Raw genomic sequence first — 18,464 nt, forward strand, 5'->3', positions numbered from 1 at the left:
GCCGAAAGCATGGGACCCCACGTTGGTGGGGACGAACTTGTTGTTTCCGATCCCACCTGAGCGGCTCAGGAAATCCGCCAGGCGGTGGGTCACACACGTGGCTGTGTTACAAGCTCGCTTCTGTGCTGTAACACTAGAGGAAAAAGGAGGGAGAGATGACGTCAACTACCAGGACTCAAACCAAATATATCAATATGTTCAAATATTTTTAACTTTCTATTTAAATTTCTGAAAAACATACTCAAGGTGCACAATAACTGATTTCTTACCTATAAGTACAATGCAATGTGAACTTTGTCAATTGCGAAAAAGCTCAGTAGACAAATGCTTCTTTGTAAAAATAGGTTTATTAAATGAGAGTCAAGTCAAAGGAGAGGCATGTTGCACTGCTGTATCAGAGCTCATTACCGAGAGCTGCCCAAGTGGGCTGTGTTTGATTAAATGGTTTGAAATTAGAGAGATATGAGGATTCAAATAGACTAGAAACATGAAGGTGAAACAGTCTATCCTGTAAATCTGCCAAAGAAAGTTGGAAATGAAAAAGGAATGAGTTTTGTCAAATCACTCAGACAAGCCATAAGATCCACATGCATTGAGCATTCAAATAATCAGGACCAAGCCAGCAAGTGGGTGTTAGACACGATCGACTGCCTCTCTGTAACCGGCGAACACGCCGCTGGCCTCGGTGCTGCGCTTCTTGCCCGGGGTCCCCGCTCCCACATTGGTGCGAGGGTACGTCTGCAGCTTGTGCAGCTCCTGTGACAGCTTGCCCAGCACACAGGTGCTGAGGTTGGAGCAGCGCTTGGACATTGGTCTAGCCAGGCTGTTAGAGGAGAGATCACATGCACAACTCACAGTAACACAGGCATGCAAAACTTCACACTTTGTTCTGTACAAAAACAGTAAGATGCATATCAAACCAAGCATGCTTCCTTTCTATCTTCATGGCCGTACTTGCTGTCACTATAGTGCATGGTACAGTAATGTTATCTGGCTAATTCAACATTCCTACCATTAACAGATCATGCAAAATATAATCTCCTTTTGCAGTCTTTCAGAGATCATGCTGTCCTCCATGCCATTTAGTATTTCTGATCACATGCTTTGCAGGCAAAAGCCCTTATAAACCACAGGGGTAAATAAAATTCCATGCAAAAAGCTAAAATGGCAGAGAACACGCTGCATGAATCCATTCTTGCTATGAAAACCGATGAGTGGTAGATCTTGGCCACACATACCTCCCTTCTAAAAAGCATTGGCACCCCTTACAGCTATGCGGGAATTGCTCTCATGTAGAAGCCTTTTAAGATCATTCACTTCTTAAATGTGAGAGAGAAAATCAGTGCTTGTCCTCCAAATAATCTTTATCCTGTTTTTCTTCAGTCAGCCTCTGGAACGGACACCTACCTGTTCTCTTCAGTTTCTTGTTGATCTAGGTCTTCTGCAGTCATCTGCACAAACTCTTTGATGATTGCGTTTAGTAACCGTCTTGCCTCGTAGTCGGTTAGTGTAGCCTCGTCTTGTGAGGGCTCCAGAGCAGGCCTGAAAGCACAGTCTTGAGTGATTGCCTTTTCCCACAATGGATCATGAACAAAAAGGATGGTCTATGGCAAATACTGCTTTACATCATGTCAAAAGAGGTTTCTGCTCCCCGCAAGAAAGTCTGATCATAATCAAAACAATCTGCTAAGAGCGTGCCACTTAAAAGCTGTCCGCTTGCCAAGTTTAGATTTATCACCCGATCGATACCGTCGTAAGCGGAGTGGGTTTGGCCGGCATTCATCTGATGTAATCAGAAGACTCATGCTCCCTGATACTGCAACCTCCAATAAAATCTTCTGCACACTTACAGGCAGACGTCGTAATCATGTTCATAAAAAAATGAACTTCACTTAAAATTTTGATTTACTAGTGATACGAGATTTTTCCTCAGTGTTGTTGAACAGTCTAAAATTCTATCAAAATTAGTGTAGACCGTAGATGACAAAGATCATGACCAGTGTCTCACCTGGATGGAGCTGCGTTTGAGCAGTACATCTGACAAATGATCAAAGCGTAGGCAATGAGGAAAGTGGAAATCTTCAGCATAACCATGATCCCCTGCAGCAATGAACGTACTTTGAGATACAGAAGCTTTTCTATGAGGAAAAAAAACATTATGAATTTTCATCTTTACCACCGACATCTAGCAGTTTTCCTAAAAACTGATCCTTTGGCTACCGCACCAGCCACTCTCATTCCTCCAGCCCTCGTCCGTCACCCCTTTCCATTTCTTACTGTATGTTTTCAAAGTGGTCATCCCGTCTAACTCACTTGCCATGAAACCTCATTTTTCCCTGCTGGATAAAAAGCCCAAAATAAACTAGACCTAAGCCTTGCAAATCCCTACAGGTTCTCTACATGTTCTCATATCGGCTCCAGCTCGTTCAGCCCGTACTGTGATCTCCTGCTACCACCAGCCTGTAAGTAAAGTATTAGAGATATTAGTAGGATTAAAGGGGCTCATGACTGCGCCTCCCGTGGGACGCTGTGCATTAGTGTAATGAGCTGTTGCTCCGCACCCCCATCCAGCAGCGACGAGCATTCCAAGTCTCCTTGAAAATTCACAGAGCCTGCAGTTCTCCACTCTTGCATGCTCAGTGAACTACATAAACCACCTATTTCCTTTTAATAGAATTCATAATAAAGGCTTTCTTTTAAAAATCTGATTTCTCCCAGTCATCTTCCATTCTGAAGATGAGTGGAATCACTTTCTTTTAGCCTCGACTTACCTTGTGATGTTACAGCTTGCTGGAAGTAGAAAAGGACGGTTGCAAAACAGAACGGTTAATTCAACTTGATGAAATTTAGAGTCTGTTGCATTTAGCTGCAGGAGAGCTGCCTATATACCCACCATGAGGGTCCCACTATTGACAGTGTGGGTGTTTAATGATCTTTCCTGGGCCAACCAGAGAGTTCTGCTTCAGGGTCCAGCCAATCAGACAGACCTCCATTCTGGAAAGTGATGAAGAGTATGTCACAGCAATGACGTCATTCTTCAGTCACAAACTGCTCCATTCACAAAATTTCACCAATGATCAGCAATGTTCCATCTCACAAGGTAATGTTCTGAGGAATACATAATCTGTCCTTCCATATACAATCAGCAAGACATAACCGGAGAAAATACTAATGTTCCAGCTGTTTATGTTAAGCATCATTTTTAGAGATGTTTTTCTTTGTTTATAAACATGTGAGTACATGTCTTCTCTTGCACATCTTTTTTCCACAAGTTGTCATTATGCTGCCTTTATTCTTAACTATTACATAAATTCCAATCAGTGAGAGAAAAACTCATGAGCAGAGCAGGAAAGGTTTACGTCGATCTAGTGAAAGTCATAATGCGAAAGCTGCGGGAACAATCGGATTTGCTCGTGCTGTGTGTATCCAATAACAATGTGCCCAGTCGATCAGCAGTCCTCGCTTCCTTGTTTGGGCTTTCGTGGTGATGTGACCCTTAATGGAAATCAAAGAAAAGGTTGACAATAATGAGCCTTGTATCTGTTTGTCTGATAATTGTTTGTCTTGAAACATCATCTGACTTTCCTTTTCATTACTGGCCGAGACCTTGTAAAGCTTCTCTGCGGAGAGGCTGTGTTTGCGTCACATACGAACCCCATTAGTACGGACAAGCCTTTTAGTGCTATCGAACCCAGCACAGTGCCAATGACTGAAGCAGTAAATCAGGGAGACGTGATGGGAGCGGGGACCCCAACTCGGCCCCGTTATAGACGCAAACTGCACTCATGTTCTCAAATGGCCCCTTCAGTCTAATGAATTGCCACTTCCGGCGGAGGAGAACCGCACAAAGGCATAGCGCGTCCATAGATCAGCGAAGCTAGTGTAGTCTGCCTGCAAGCCCTGCTGTAACTTTCCATCTGCTGCTTCAAACTTTACGAGTCGATACAGTAACCTTTCCAATCTGTTCCTGCTCCAACATCTAATGGTGCGCCCACCCTTGTGTAAGTTATTTAAAGCGACAGATAATCATTTGCGTTTCAGAGACGACGTGGCATGGAGGCTGGATTCATTTCTACCATGTATGCAAGGAACATCTGAAAGCTCTCGCTGAATGTCACAGGAAGAGGAAAAATCCCAAAGCTTAAAGGTTGTTGTTTGTTCTTTTTACCTCATGCCGTGTTTTATCCACAAACCGACAATCAGACGTCCTTATCTTCTCTCCCTGACCACATCGGTCACTCAAATGGACTGTTTGAACACCTGCAGAGCGAGCAGAGCAGGGATTAAGCGAGATCTGTGTAGGTCTCGAGAGGGAAACCAAACACAATCCATAACCCTTGGTGAGACACAGGCTTGCATTAAGTGGAAAGAGGAGGGTGTGCACGGTCCATCCTCGGACATTAAGGAAATGAGATTGAATCACTGAGTGTTCGCCATCAATCACTGAGCACAAACTGGAGCCTTCCCAATCTTGTCTGTGTGCGTAACTAATCACATGCCCTCCTTTTTTTGTAGCCACCATTAAAAACCAATGGGACGTGTTGAAGTGCTCAGGCTTGTCATGATATGCTCACTTATTACAGGACTGAGAAATGGATGAATGAAAGACCCCCGCTGATAAGGACATAGGAGTCTTTATAGCCGGAAAGCATCTCTTCTTCGAGTATCAGTACATGCAGATGAGATTTTGAATATCGCTGTTGTTGGAAGAACACCTCGTATCTCCAAACTGGTGACTTTATAGGAGAAGGAAAAAACATACTTTAATTTTACTGTAAGTCAGTGGAACCAGACATTTTACCAAGTAATTTTGGGCTGTTTCTTTTAGTCCATTCATCATGAAATTCACACACACAATGGAAAGAATAAAAGGCATTTTCATATAATGTCAAAAACTAGAAAACCTCAAAAATGGAGATGCAAGGTTTTCTTCTAAGAACAGTGATATGGTTGTGTTTAGCGGAATAATTCTGTTAGAAGAGCTGCATTTTTTTCTTATTAATTTCTATGTAGCTAAAAATCAATTTGGAGACTAAAGTCTAAACTGATAAACAGCCTCGTTATATTGAATTATATGAAGGCCGGTAAAGATCTTTGTAAAGTGATCCCTTAGTCAGGCCCATAAGTCTTTTAGCTTGCATGGTATTGGGAGAAGGATCTAACTAAAAAGCTACAGTGCCAATAAAAGCCTTTCCACAACAAAGTGGAAGAGGAAAAAGGACAGGACTGTACGGGACCATACTGTTCGAATAACAGAACCTCATTAGGTACTCACTGAAGGTATTACACAGGGTGGGCCCACACACTTCAGATGATTTCATGATCCAGTTACCTGCAAAGAAAGAAAACTAAGAATTTCATAAGGTAGCTTAAAGAGGTACACAGCGATCAGGCATAACATTATGATCCTTTTTTCTATGCTCATTGTCCATTTTTATCAGCTCCACTTGTTATATAGGTGCACTTTGTAGTTCTACAGTTACAGACTGTAGTCCATCTGTTTCTCTGATACTGTTAGCCTCCTTTTACCCTGTTCTTCAATGGTCAGGACCACCATAGACCCTCACAGAGCAGGTATTATTTGGGTGGTGGATCATTCTCAGCATTGCAGTAACACTGACGTGGTGGTGGTGTGTTAGTGTGTGTTGTGCTGGTCTGAGTGGATCAGACACAGCAGTGCAGATGGAGTTTTTAAATACTGTCTCCACTCACTGTCCACTCTATAAACCCAGCTGCGTTGTTGGTCCACCCTATAGATGTAAAGTCAGAGACAATAGCTCATCTCTTGCTGTACAGTATGAGCTAATCATCCTCTAGTCCTTCTTCAGTGGTCACAGGACGCTGCCCACAGGACGCTGTTGGCCTGATATTTTTGGTTGGTGGACTATTCTCAGTCCAGCAGCGACACTGATCCACTCAGTCCAGTGCAACACATACTGACACACCTCTACCACATCAGATTCACTGCAGTGCTGAGAATGACCCACCACCCAAATAGTACCTGCTCTGTGAGGGTCCTCATAGGCTAACATTGGTCTGCAGGTCACACTATGGGCAGCCCTGTACTAAATATTTCAAGAATGACAGTCTAGACTAAAACACTGTGCTTCTATAATTTGTGTAAGATGGTAAAGGTCTCTAACAGTTAAGATGCCTTTGTGATGCTTTTGTAAAAGTGGGCCTACCTCTGGTTATGAACCACCAGGATGAAACTTCACTATATTTGATACTTTCTAGTGGACCTGACCTGCAGAACGAGGGCTAGAATTAAACCCAGCAGTCAGCGCGTTTTTACAGGCTAGTTAATGGTTTGCAGACAACCAGATTTTATGGTTTGTGTCCTGTTGTTCGCTGTGCACTGCATGCTCATGTTGGAGAACTGCTTAGTATTCTCCTCAGGCACTGCTGACATACTTAACAACAGTTTAAAAAAAAGGGGGTGTTAGACTCCATGGCTTAGTCTCAATAAACTTACATGTTATGTGTTCTGGAATATCAGGAATTACCAGAAGTTTACTAAATGTATTGACTCTAAATAGACTCTAAAATGACTATATTCATATAGGCGCTATTCATTCTATTCTGTATCCAGTAAACTGGAAATAGCCTTTACCATTACACAAAGTTAAGGTTATAGCCTTAGGGGACGGGGCTACTTGGCAACTGGAAATCCACTGCTACTAACTGGAGAGTATTAAAGCTCCAGTTTATGATGTTGTCCCACTTATGAAAGTCAATGTGAATCAGAAATCATAACGTATGCTGTTCTGTGACATATTTCCAAGAGTCTGAGATAAGCTAAGAGGGGGAAATGAAACATCATATTACTGGTTAAAATGATTTTTCCCACCTGCTGGTGCACAGAGGTGTAATCCAAAGACCAGAAGACAATTTAAGGGTGAGGAACAGTTGTTATATTTTGTTCAAATAGGAAACATAAACTTGTTTACAGAAAAACAGGTTCGTATTTAAAAGATATGGCATTATGAATTGTGCGTGATATCACCAGCAACATGAACTAACAAGGTCACAATGGTGACAAATAAGTAAACAAGTAAGAATTATTGAATAAGTCAATGAAAAATGAATGGCAAGGCACACTATATTGCAAAAAGTATTCATTCACTCATGCAAATCATTGGATTCAGGTGTTCCAATCACTTCCATGGCCACAGGTGTATAAAACCAAGCACCTAGGCATGCAGACTACTTCAACAAACATTAGTGAAAGAATGGGCAGCTTTCAGGAGTCCTCACTACTAAATATTCCACAGTCAACTGTAAGTGGGATTATAACAAAGTGGGAGTGATTGGGAACGACAACAACTCAGCCACAAAGTGGTTGGCCACGTAAAATGACAGAGCGAGGTCAGTGGATGCTGAGGCGCACAGTGCACAGAGGTCGCCAACTTTCTGCATAGTCAATCACTACAGACCTCCAATCTTCATGTGGCCTTCAGATCAGCTCAAGAACAGCGTAGAGAGCTTCTTGGAATGGGTTTCCATGGCCAAGCAGCTGCATTCAAGGCATACATCACCAAGCACAATGCAAAGCGTGGAATGCAGTGGTGTAAAGCGCTGCCACTGGACTCCAGAGAACACATCTCCACTCTAGAGTCCAGTGGAGATGTGTTTGCTGGAGTGACCAATCATGCTTCTCTGTCTAGCAATCTGATCGGGTTTGGCAGTTGCCAGGAGTACAGTACTTGTCTGACTGCACTGTGCTGAGTGTAAAGTTTGGTGGAGGGGGGATTATGGTGTGGGGTTGTTTTTCAGGAGTTGAGCTCAGCCCCTTAGTTCTAGTGAAAGGAACTCTTAAAGCTTCAGCACCAAGAGATTTTGGACAATTTCATGCTTTTGGACCCTTCCTGTTCCAACATGACTGCGCACCAGTGCACAAAGAAAGGTCCATAAAGACATGGATGAGCGAGTTTGGTGTGGAAGAACTTCCTGACCTCAACCTAACAGAACACCTTTGGGATGAATTAGAGCCAGGCCTTCTCGTCCAACATCAGTGTCTGACCTCACAAATGCGCTTCTGGAAGAACGGTCAAAAATTCCCATAAACACACTCCTAACCCTTGTGGAAAGCCTTCCCAGAAGAGCTGAAGCTGTTATAGCTGCAAAGGGTGGGTCGACATCATATTAAACCCTATAGATTAACAATGGGATATCACTCAAGTTCACATGTGTGTGAAGCAGACGAGCGAATACTTTTGGAAATATAGTGTATGTTTTTATCCAACTAACCATCCTAACTAGAATTTGAAAGCCTAATATTTTTGCTCTAATGTCTAACACCACCACAGGTACATAGTCAAACTGACATAAAAAAAACTATTTCAGATAAAGGTGTAAACGTGGATACTGAGCACACAAACGCCTCTCGTCAGATCTACTTAAAAAATGATTTCATGTGGTAACAAGCAATCGAACTAGTTTGATTCAACTTAAAAAACTACATTGATTGAAATAATCGTTCATTCAAAGCATTTATTTAGGTTGTATAAAACTAGTTAATTAACTTTTTATCACATGAAGTAATTTTTTTAAGTAGATCTAATGAGGCACTTTTTACAGTGTACACTGCTGAGGGTCCATTTGTCAAAATGGTAGACAGGAATGTTGCTCTTTATTTTTTCATGTAACTTTATTTTTTCATGTACCTTGGAGGCCCAGAGGACAGAGGGCTGGGCTCAAAACCATGAGGTCAAAGTTTGTGGTCTAGTTGAAACACTGCAGAGCGAGATCAATCAGTTTGCCTAGCCGCCTCACATCCCAGTTTTGTGGTTTGAAAGATCACATTCACCCTTTTTCATTCCTGTAATAATGGAAAACGTATTCGATGCTGCTTTCTATCTTTCATATTTCACAATAATGATTTTTTTGTTCAACGTTAAGCTACAACTCTGCATTAAGCTACAATTAGCATTACACACAGGCTAATTTTAGCACTAGCTGATATACAGCCATGTATGGACATATGATAAAGAGCCAGGCACATATTTTAAATGATGTGTGCTTATATGTAAGTGACAAATAATGGTCATATGTACATATCACTGCTGTCAGAACAAAACCTTGTATCTCCAAAAATGGTAACTTTACAGGAGAAGGAAAAAACCTACTTTGCTTTTAATGTAAGTCAATGGAACCAGACGTCTTTCTAACTCATTTTGGGTAATTTCTTTTGATCCATTCATCATGAAATGTACATACAATGTAAAGAGCGACAGGTATTTTCAAATTATGTCAAAAACTGAAAACAGCAAAAATGGAGGTTTTCTTCCCATAACGATATGGATGATCTGTTTGCTTTAGAATATTAAATTATTCAAATGTGTCCAGGAGCAATATTTCAATTTGTGTTATATTTTAATGATTTATTCCACGGCTTACAATTTAGCATATTTTTAAGAGTTTAGTTGTATAGCAGCAAAAATTATGTACAAAAAAAAAACAAAAGAGTTTAGCATATTGCTGTTGTCGGAACAAAACCTTGTATCTCCAAAATAGTAACTTTACAGGAGAAGGAAAAACATACTTTACTAATAATGTAAGTCAATACAACCACAAGATTTTGCAAGTAATTTTAGGCTGTTTATTTTTGTCCAGTCATCATGAAAATTACACACAATGTAAAGGGCAACAAGTAGTTTCAATTTATGTCAAAAACTACAAGGTTTTGGGTTTTGTTCCAACAACAGCAATATATATATATATATATATATATATATATATATATATATATATATATATATATATACACACACACACACACACACACACACACACACACAGTAGGGGGTTGGGGTTAAGTTACATGATTAAGTTGCATAAACCCTTTTATCTATCTTTGATCTATCTTTGATCTCTGCATGTCTGCGTCGAGCAGAGCTCAGCGCGGCACTTAGCCCAGCAGAGACTTTAGTCCAGCAAACGCCGAGTAAAGCAAGCGCCACTCATTCAAAGAAACTAATCAAAGTTGTGGGTGAATCAATGATAGGTAATGATCCTGTGTGATCGTCTGGCCAATCTTAGCTCCGGAGAGGCGGGGGATAGCAAACATGTGCAGCGATATACTGGCCTCTCACAGAGCGCCGAGAGAGGTTCTCCCAAAGCGCGCAAAGTGTGGAGACAAAGGCGGACATGGATCCGACTAACAGTCCGCTCTCCCTGTCCTGCGGAAAGGGCGTCTCGTACGTGTGCACCCTGCTTTTGACCTGCTTTATTTTGCTGGTGGTTCGGCAGCTGGTGAAGCAGCGCAGACCCCGAGGCTTCCCCCCTGGACCCACTCCTTTGCCTCTCATAGGGAACATCCTCTCCCTCGCCTCAGAGCCGCACGTCTATATGAAGAAGCAGAGTGAAGTCTATGGGCAGGTACGGCGCTCCTCACTGCTCCTCTTACAGTCTGTGCTAGTAAAGCCTCAAAAAGCCTGAACGGCACATCAGGGGAAACGGGGACAGTGATGTCCAGGGTTTCTGCAGTGTTTCAGGGCTGTCTGTCCTCCTCACGTCTGCTTTTCAAACCCACGTAGCTGCCTTCCTACCTTTCCAGAGAGGCAGACAGGCTGTATGAATCTTTAAACGTGTCAGAGGAGCCTTCGATCAAACCTCCATTGCATTAAGGAGCGCTTAGAGAACAAAGGAGCGTCTCCCGTTGCACTTCTGGCACGCACAGCTAACAGGACGTGCTGAGTCAGCACGCCCCACTCGGCTGTAGAGTCTGCTTATGGTCAGATCCAGCCATCCTGTGAGGCACTTTCCATTAAGAGGCGAAGCGATCTGGCAAACCCAGATGTCTGATTAAGCCTGTGGCTCAATTAATTAAGTGTTGTTTTTTTTTCTCATTTATCTCTAGATGTTTAGTCTGGACCTGGGAGGGATCTCAACGGTCATTCTGAATGGTTATGATGCCATTAAAGAGTGTCTTTATCACCAGAGTGAAGTGTTCGCAGACAGACCATCTCTGCCTTTGTTCCAGAAAATGACCAAAATGGGAGGTAAGACTGATAAAGGTCAACAGCAGACGACCCAACAGCATACACCTACAGCATGAGTGTATCAGCTGGCCTGGCAGGTTCTGAGCAGAGATATCAGACACAGACAAGACAGAAAGGGTGGGGTGGGAAAGCTGAACTAGAGATGAAAGTTCAGTCTAAAGTATGACGTAACCAGATTATAAAAATAATTCAGGCCACTGGTGGGAAACCAATGAACTTGCAGTGGTCATGAAGGATCAAGTAAAAATTGCTGCTTAAAGGAGATGTTCACATTTTCATAACTAGCAGTTACCTACCCCACATCGATGTGGTTGTTGGGGACTGTGTTTATCTCTGAGTTTTGCTTTTAACATACTGCACTGTTAGCCTTTATAGTGGGGGTGGGCCATGACTGCATTTTGGCCAAAACATACACACCATAATGATTAACTCATCCGAGTCACGCACACACCACCAGGAATGTTTAGTCACTGAACCACTGATTGGCCTCAGACCAAGCAAACATGTGTAAACTCTTCCTTCACTTTAATTCACTTTCCAGGACTTCTCAACTGCAAATATGGACGTGGCTGGATTGAACACCGCAAGCTGGCCGTTAACAGCTTCCGCTACTTCGGCAGCGGAGAAGCGATGTTTCAGAAGATCTCAGAAGAGTGCATGTACTTTGTGGATGCTATTGACATGTACAAGGGAAAACCCTTTAACCCCAAGCACCTTGTTACCAACGCTGTTTCAAACGTTACCAACCTTGTAATCTTTGGACAGCGCTTTACCTACGATGACCGTGACTTCCAGCACATGATTGAAATCTTCAGTGAGAATGTGGAACTGGCAGCCAGTGCCTGGGCTTTCCTCTACAACGCATTCCCCTGGTTTGAGTACCTGCCCTTTGGGAAACACCAGAAACTCTTCCGAAATGCCAACAAGGTGTATGACTTCCTGCTGCAGATCATTGAGCGTTTTTCCCAGGGCAGAGTACAGCACTCGCCAAAACATTACATTGATGCCTATTTAGATGAGATGGAGCAGAGTGCTAATGACAAGGGCACCTCTTTCTCCAGGGAGAACCTGATATTCTCAGTGGGGGAGCTCATTATTGCAGGCACAGAGACCACGACCAATACCCTGCGCTGGGCCATACTCTACTTGGCTCTCTATCCCAGCATACAAGGTAGGTGCACCATTTCACTATAGACCACATGTACATACTAATCACCCCTGAGAGCTGGACAATGTTCTGAGAAGTCACGTCCACCCTTTGCTTCTCCTTTGTGCAGAGAAGGTTCACAGGGAGATCGACTCCGTTTTAAATGGCAGAGCACCAACCATGGAAGACAAGCAGAGGATGCCCTATGTGGAGGCAGTGCTGCATGAAGTACTGCGCTTTTGCAACATCGTTCCTCTGGGCATCTTCCGGGCCACGTCTCAGGATGCAGTGGTGCGTGGCTACACAATTCCTCGGGGGACAATGGTCATCACCAACTTGTATTCGGTGCACTTCGATGAGAAGTACTGGAATGAACCTGCCGCCTTCTGCCCCGAGAGGTTTCTGGACAGCAACGGCAACTTTGTGAGACGAGATGCCTTTGTTCCGTTTTCAGCAGGTAGGTCGTTTTTTGGTCAACATTTTTCCCCCAAACATTTTCATTCAAGATCTGATGTTATGCCTGGAACCTAGCCAACCCTATTAAACACCTTTTTTTTCTTCACGGTTCTCAGGCAGACGTCATTGCCTTGGTGAGCAGCTTGCCAGAATGGAGATGTTCCTCTTCTTTACCACGTTGCTCCAAAAGTTCCATCTGCAGTTCCCTCAGGGCAGCATACCCAGCCTGAGGCCTAAATTAGGCATGACACTTCAGCCTCTCCCCTACTCCATATGTGCTATCAGGAGATAGCAGTAAAACCTTGTCACTTACGGCACACATTCTCTCACCTCAGGGGATCGTTTGAGAAAACTTGGGCAACTCTGCTCCCTTGCTTTGAATTCATATTTTCTGCAGAGAAAACTGATCTCTGGAGCTGGCTAGAAAAAAAAAATCTGAGCTTGCCCTTAATATGGTTTCACAGAACTCAAGCAGAGTGTGATAAGAGAGCTCTTGCATACTAGGCATGGAAAAAGAGTCCGGACAGCTGGATTCGCTTGTTAGAGGCTTGAGCACACCACGGAAAACGTGGATCACGTCTTTTGTAACTTGAACCAAAAAAGGAAAAAAAAAAAAAAAAAAGCAGTACTGTGTAGCAAAGCAGACACTGATCTTCCATGTAAGGGAAGGCATGTTAGGTCAATAATTTACAGAGTTTATCTCTCCCAGTGTTACAGACCTCTTTTTCAACATTCCTCGAAATGAGTACACATGGTTCCCTTGTTTCAGCAGCAGGCCAAGCAAAAGGAGACTGGCTGACTTTCCCAGAAAGCTTTGCACACGCAGGCAGGGATCACAGGCACGTATCAGCACTGAACCAACAACGGCCGACTGGTTTATCTCAGTGGACATCGTCTGTCAGAGCTTAGGTTATCTCCATATTTCTGGTGCTGTCATTAATACCTTGTTATGAATGTTTCTGTTTCTTTAGCCTTACATGCATTTATTATGCCTAGCACTGTAAAAATTATATAAATATGAATAAACTCACAAATCTTTTTGATAGTATACAGTATGAGCTGAGTGTGCTTTAATGTGCTTCATTGTGTGGACCGTGGTTTTGTCTGTTTCCCTGAAATGACCCCTGCCTTCAATTTCTTTGGTCATGCATAACCCAAAAGCAAGCTGGCAGGAGTTTTGAGTCCTGCTGGGACTTCTTGGCATTAGGTTATTGCAATATACAGCAAATCAGTGTGAATCGCTAATTGTGTTTCCAAGACCATCGGCTCACGATGATGGTTTATTGCTTACAGTGGCAAATTTATAAACTGCTTGCACTGATGAATTTACATTATGCGTTTAGCTTTTTATCCAGAAACTGGACAGTCTGTAACTGTGAACCACTGATGAAATGGAGCTGGTTTAAATAGACAGCAAATTATCTAAAGACGACATCTAGTCTTCCACTCATACAATATATATTCTTTCTTTAATATCCTTTTAAGCCAAGCACCCCAGCTCAAACAGGGGCCAACTAGCCAAATGAAAGCAACTCCACTTAGAGACGTTGAAGCTGAGTGGCAGAAGGGGTAGGTTTGCTGGTTAAGCTGTCACAATACAGCTGTCTGCAGGGATGACGTGGACAGTCCAGGGGAGACCTTGTGACTAGGGACTCTTCATCCACCCACTGTCATCCTACAGGCAACAGGATGCTTGGGATTTCCTCTGTGAGCACAAGCTAGTAAACAGTGACATGTGGCGAGAGGCGGCTCACAGGCAGACAATGTCAAAAATGTCTCGCATCAGCCATGGAAAGGAGGAGGGAAGGAGGGATGTTGTGCCTGTGTCAAGAAAATGCTTAATGGGTGAAAGGTGTTGCCTTCAATCCACTGGAGAACCTCCTAAGACTTGTGCAAGAATGTGACAACGGCGTTATGCATTCAAAGCCTCACACGTACGGATCTGAATAACGACACTGACAAAGTTGTTTTTCAGGGATGGTGTTTTTATGACATCTATAAATAATAATGAAAAAAAGTGAATTTTTTTCCCCCTACAACTTTGAAAAGGCTGAAACGGTTACATCAGACATTGCTATCTAAATGCTACATAAAAAGGTGACAGCTGTTCATATACGTGGTGATGATGGAGGGCACTGTGGCGTGCAGGGAAAAGAACAAACGCGCAGTGAGGAGCGAACAGTCTGCTTTCGACAATGGTCAGAGGGAAGGAAGAATAAAGCAGTTCCGAGTGTCCAGCAGTGTTCTGCCACGAGCCACAAAGCATGAGGGCAGGAGGGACAGAGTGGGTAGAGCCAGCTGGAGTCCTGGACACAGGTGAGGATGAGCATGTCTGAAGGGGAGCAATTTTGGAGGGGATGGGGTTTGGAAAAAGCACACCTCCCACCAACCACTCCCAAAATGAAGAACACTGAACGCAGGCCAAAGTGCATGACAAACAAACCAGCAGCAGGTCAGGGCAGTAGAGAGAGCGCAAGAGAGAAAGAGGTGATGAGGGGGCGCTTGGCACTGTTGCAGTGAGCTGAGTCACAGCGTCCAGCCTCAGAGAGAGGAAAAGACAGAAGGGGGCTCTCAGCAAAAAAGTGGTTATAAGCAGGAACACAAAGACAGTGCACCCCAAAATAATAATAATAATATTAATAGCACACCCAAACATATCCACATACGTAAATAGTATTAGATTAAAAACTCTGGAAACAAATATGATTGAGGTTCTCTCAATGTACAATATGTCGGCTGTATGTAGAAAAACAGACGCATTCAGCTGATTACTTTAAAAATATATATAATATTTATGTATTACATATATATATTATGTGTATGTATGTATATATACAAACACACATATATACACATCATATATACATATATATACATACATACATACATACATATACACACATACATATATATATATATATATATATATATATATATATATATATATATAAATATATAAATATATATATGCATATGCAGATACTCTTTCTGTGCAGAGATTAAACACTTGTTTGGTAGTAAAATGTGCATTTATATTTCTTTTTCTTTAAATATACTAGCTTGTTTTACACTGCCTACTTGAGAACTTTTTTCTCCAGACAAAGACATGATGACAGAGAGGGGTGGGTCAGTCCCCCCACCACCAACCCACCCACACTCCCGCCGGCATACTTCCTTTTTCTTCTAGTGGAATGCCTAGAGTTCTTGCTTCAGACAAAAATATATAGAACTATTAGTATTAAACCTGCCTCATGGTGAAGAATAAGAAAATATAAAAAAGTGTACAGCTTTTGAGGTGAAACCCTGGATCACTTCAAATTTATGCACTGGCCTGGTTGTGAGTTTGGCAATGGTTATGTTCAGTAAAAACGTGTGAGTCTGCAGTGTGATCAGAAGGAGAACAAAAACGAGAACTGACTATCGTGCACGTTCAAATAATGCCAAAAGTAATGCAACCCAAAAGCAAAACTTGCGTGTTACATATGGATAGCTATGTTACACTCAACAAACATTTTATCATCAAATACATTCCTAGATCCCGTTTCTTATCAAGAGACTGTTGGGGAAAAAAAAAAAAAAAAAGACAAACAAGACTGTTCTAGCTTCGGGGCAGCTGATGCGGATAGTGGTCGCTGTGTGGGGTGCTGCTCGTCGTGGAGAGCATCTTTGTTCAAACTGAATTTCAAGTTCTTCAAAACACAAACACAGAAGAAAATGCCTTTCCCTACCACTGAAATGAAAATTCAGACGTTCGGGCTTGTTGGAAATTGACAGAACAATCTATCCACGTGAATCCTGAGTAACCGTGAAAGAATATATATGTCAGAAACGTACAAAAAAAAGCAACATCCCTTCATTAGAACAGCTTCCCTGTTCCGTACTCTATGCTTTCAACGCTGCTGGACTTCACAAAGCAAAAAAATTCAACAATTGGCAACTCAGCATTCCTGAAGAGGAAAGAAAGAAAAACAAAAAGCATTTCAAAACCCATGAGCACACATAAAAATTCAAACAAACATGACAAAGAAACTAAAAGAGAAGGCAGGTGGTACACATGAATAAAAAAGCATCCGAAAACGATGCAGGATTAAATGTTCTTTTTTTTTCTTCTTCTTCCTCATTCAGTCAAATGTCAGCATTTCCACGTTAAGTCCTAGTGGCTGAGTTCAGTGATACAGTGTTTCGTGTCGCCAGCATGAGGAGGGACTGCACGAGCAGTGCAGCCTGCGTAGTCCATCATCCGGACCACATGGGGGAAGGGAGGGGGGGAGAAAAAAAAAAAAAAAAAAAAAAATAATGAAAAGGTTCAGACAGGCACGTTTGATTTATGCTTCTCGAGTATTCCTGACACTGAGCCTGAAATAGTCTCGGCCTCGTGTTTTTGAACTGTTCGCTTTGGTAACAAGTGATGGTTATTTGAAGTCTTTTTCATTTTTCATTCAGTTTCTGAAATCTTTTTTTGTCTTTTTTTCTTTTTTTAAATAATTGTAAGTACCTACAGGACAGTTAAGAGCTCTGCGTTCAAGGCAGCATCACAGCCGAGTAACCATGGAGGGTTTCTTTACCTCCTTTTATTCATTTATTAATTTTTTACTTTTCTACCTCACGGCACACAAGTCAGCGTCCTCAAAGCTGTGTTCATTCTCCATTTATTCTCCGTGGGGTCAAAGTGCATAGAAGTGGGGCTCCCACTATTTGCAGCAAGGATGCTCTCACAGTAGTAAGGCCTGTTTTTTTTTTTCTTCCAACACAACATGAACTGCGTTAACGTTAGAGTGTCGGCACAGTGACTTATTTCAGTGTGGGAGATCCAGCAGGGTCTCCATGTGGGTGTCGATTTGGGCCGTGTGTGTCTGTTATGTGCATGTGTGTATGTGTTTCTATAGAGGGGTGGGAGGGCCAAGAGTGAGCGCCCTTCGCTTTAGTCCCTCCCGGAGCTTCATGCCAGAGCCAATTAGCTCACTCGTGCTGCTACTGACGCTCCTCCTCTTCAGCTTCCTCCTGAATGACCTGGATGTCGTCAGAGGACGAGGAGGAGGGAGGAAGGCTCGGGCTGTCACACTGCTGCTGCTCCTTGCTCTTCTCCTCTTCCTCCATGATGGTTTTCCACTCTTTGTGGTTCTCAGTCAGGTGCTGCATGATGTTGCAGAACAGACGGCGCCGGCCCTTCCTGGATTCTGCAAAGAGAAACTCTTCATTAGTATGTGATTAATTAATCTTAAAGGGGCCACTACAGTTAAACTGGCTGTTTTTCGTTACTGCCAAAGTTTTGGCACCATTGTCAAACAGTTCTGCATATTTTAATTGACAAATATTGCTTAAGGGGGGGGCGAAAAAGCTAAATACGGCCTGTGCAAAAGTTGTCATATTATGCACATACATATATACAAAAAAGTGTTCTAACTATGCTGTTATTTCCCCATAACAGCACATTTTTCCCCCACAAACACTATCACTCCACTGAGACACTGTTGCTAATTAACGGCTTTGACAGCTGTAGCAGGCGCTCAAGACATTTGAACGTTCATACTTTTTACTTTGCCACAAACAGAAAACGGACACTTTCAAGACGACCTTTGACTGACAGCCGATTTGGTCAGACTCCGACACTAAATTCCCAAACTGTCGTCACCACTGAGCAGCTTTTCAGTTGGCAGCTGTGACAGAAGAACCTCTAAACAACCTGGAATCAGCCAGAAAGGAACCCCACACCATTGCCAAACTAAATGGGCTGTAAGATGCTTTACAGACGGGCTGGAACAAAACAACATTAATATGATTTGACAGAAACTGACAAAACTGAGCTAAACTTGATACTGTGGCAGTTTTATGGCTCAGTCTGTACATCAAAAAGCGAG

General features: G+C 42.6%; 3 protein-coding genes across 6 annotated transcripts in view; 1 reads left to right on the forward strand and 2 right to left on the reverse strand.

Annotated features, from left to right (window-relative positions):
- Positions 1-328: 328 nt before the first annotated feature.
- On the reverse strand, positions 329-4,476 carry calca (calcitonin/calcitonin-related polypeptide, alpha). Of its 4 annotated transcripts, none has more exons than XM_017700618.2 (5): positions 4,169-4,476; positions 2,894-2,994; positions 2,009-2,100; positions 1,408-1,542; positions 329-823 (listed from the first exon to the last, which is right to left on the reverse strand). In XM_017700618.2, the coding sequence occupies exons 2-5, from the start codon at positions 2,894-2,896 to the stop codon at positions 634-636; spliced, it is 420 nt and encodes a 139-aa protein (XP_017556107.1). In that variant the 5' UTR covers positions 2,897-2,994; positions 4,169-4,476; the 3' UTR covers positions 329-633. The 4 variants fall into 4 exon arrangements, with proteins under 4 accessions (XP_017556107.1, XP_017556108.1, XP_037401075.1 ...); XM_017700619.2 differs by having other exon boundaries at positions 2,009-2,138; positions 4,169-4,472; XM_037545178.1 differs by lacking the exons at positions 2,894-2,994; positions 4,169-4,476 and adding an exon at positions 2,772-2,884 and having other exon boundaries at positions 2,009-2,138.
- Positions 4,477-10,124: 5,648 nt separating this feature from the next.
- Positions 10,125-13,654, forward strand: LOC108429106 (vitamin D 25-hydroxylase). Its single transcript, XM_017700615.2, has 5 exons — positions 10,125-10,380; positions 10,862-11,003; positions 11,545-12,174; positions 12,281-12,607; positions 12,723-13,654. Exons 1-5 carry the CDS (start codon positions 10,150-10,152, stop codon positions 12,896-12,898), a joined length of 1,506 nt encoding a protein of 501 aa, XP_017556104.1. The 5' UTR covers positions 10,125-10,149; the 3' UTR covers positions 12,899-13,654.
- A 2,502-nt stretch (positions 13,655-16,156) lies between these two features.
- Positions 16,157-18,464, reverse strand: part of pde3b (phosphodiesterase 3B) — a 98,212-nt gene continuing 95,904 nt past the window's right edge. The window contains exon 16 of the mRNA XM_017700651.2: positions 16,157-17,783. Within this exon, the coding sequence (XP_017556140.1) occupies positions 17,578-17,783 (206 nt within the window). The 3' untranslated portion in view covers positions 16,157-17,577. The remainder of the gene's footprint in view (positions 17,784-18,464) is intronic.

Source organism: Pygocentrus nattereri, chromosome 15 (assembly GCF_015220715.1).
Source record: "Pygocentrus nattereri isolate fPygNat1 chromosome 15, fPygNat1.pri, whole genome shotgun sequence".
NCBI classification, from domain to species: domain Eukaryota; kingdom Metazoa; phylum Chordata; class Actinopteri; order Characiformes; family Serrasalmidae; genus Pygocentrus; species Pygocentrus nattereri.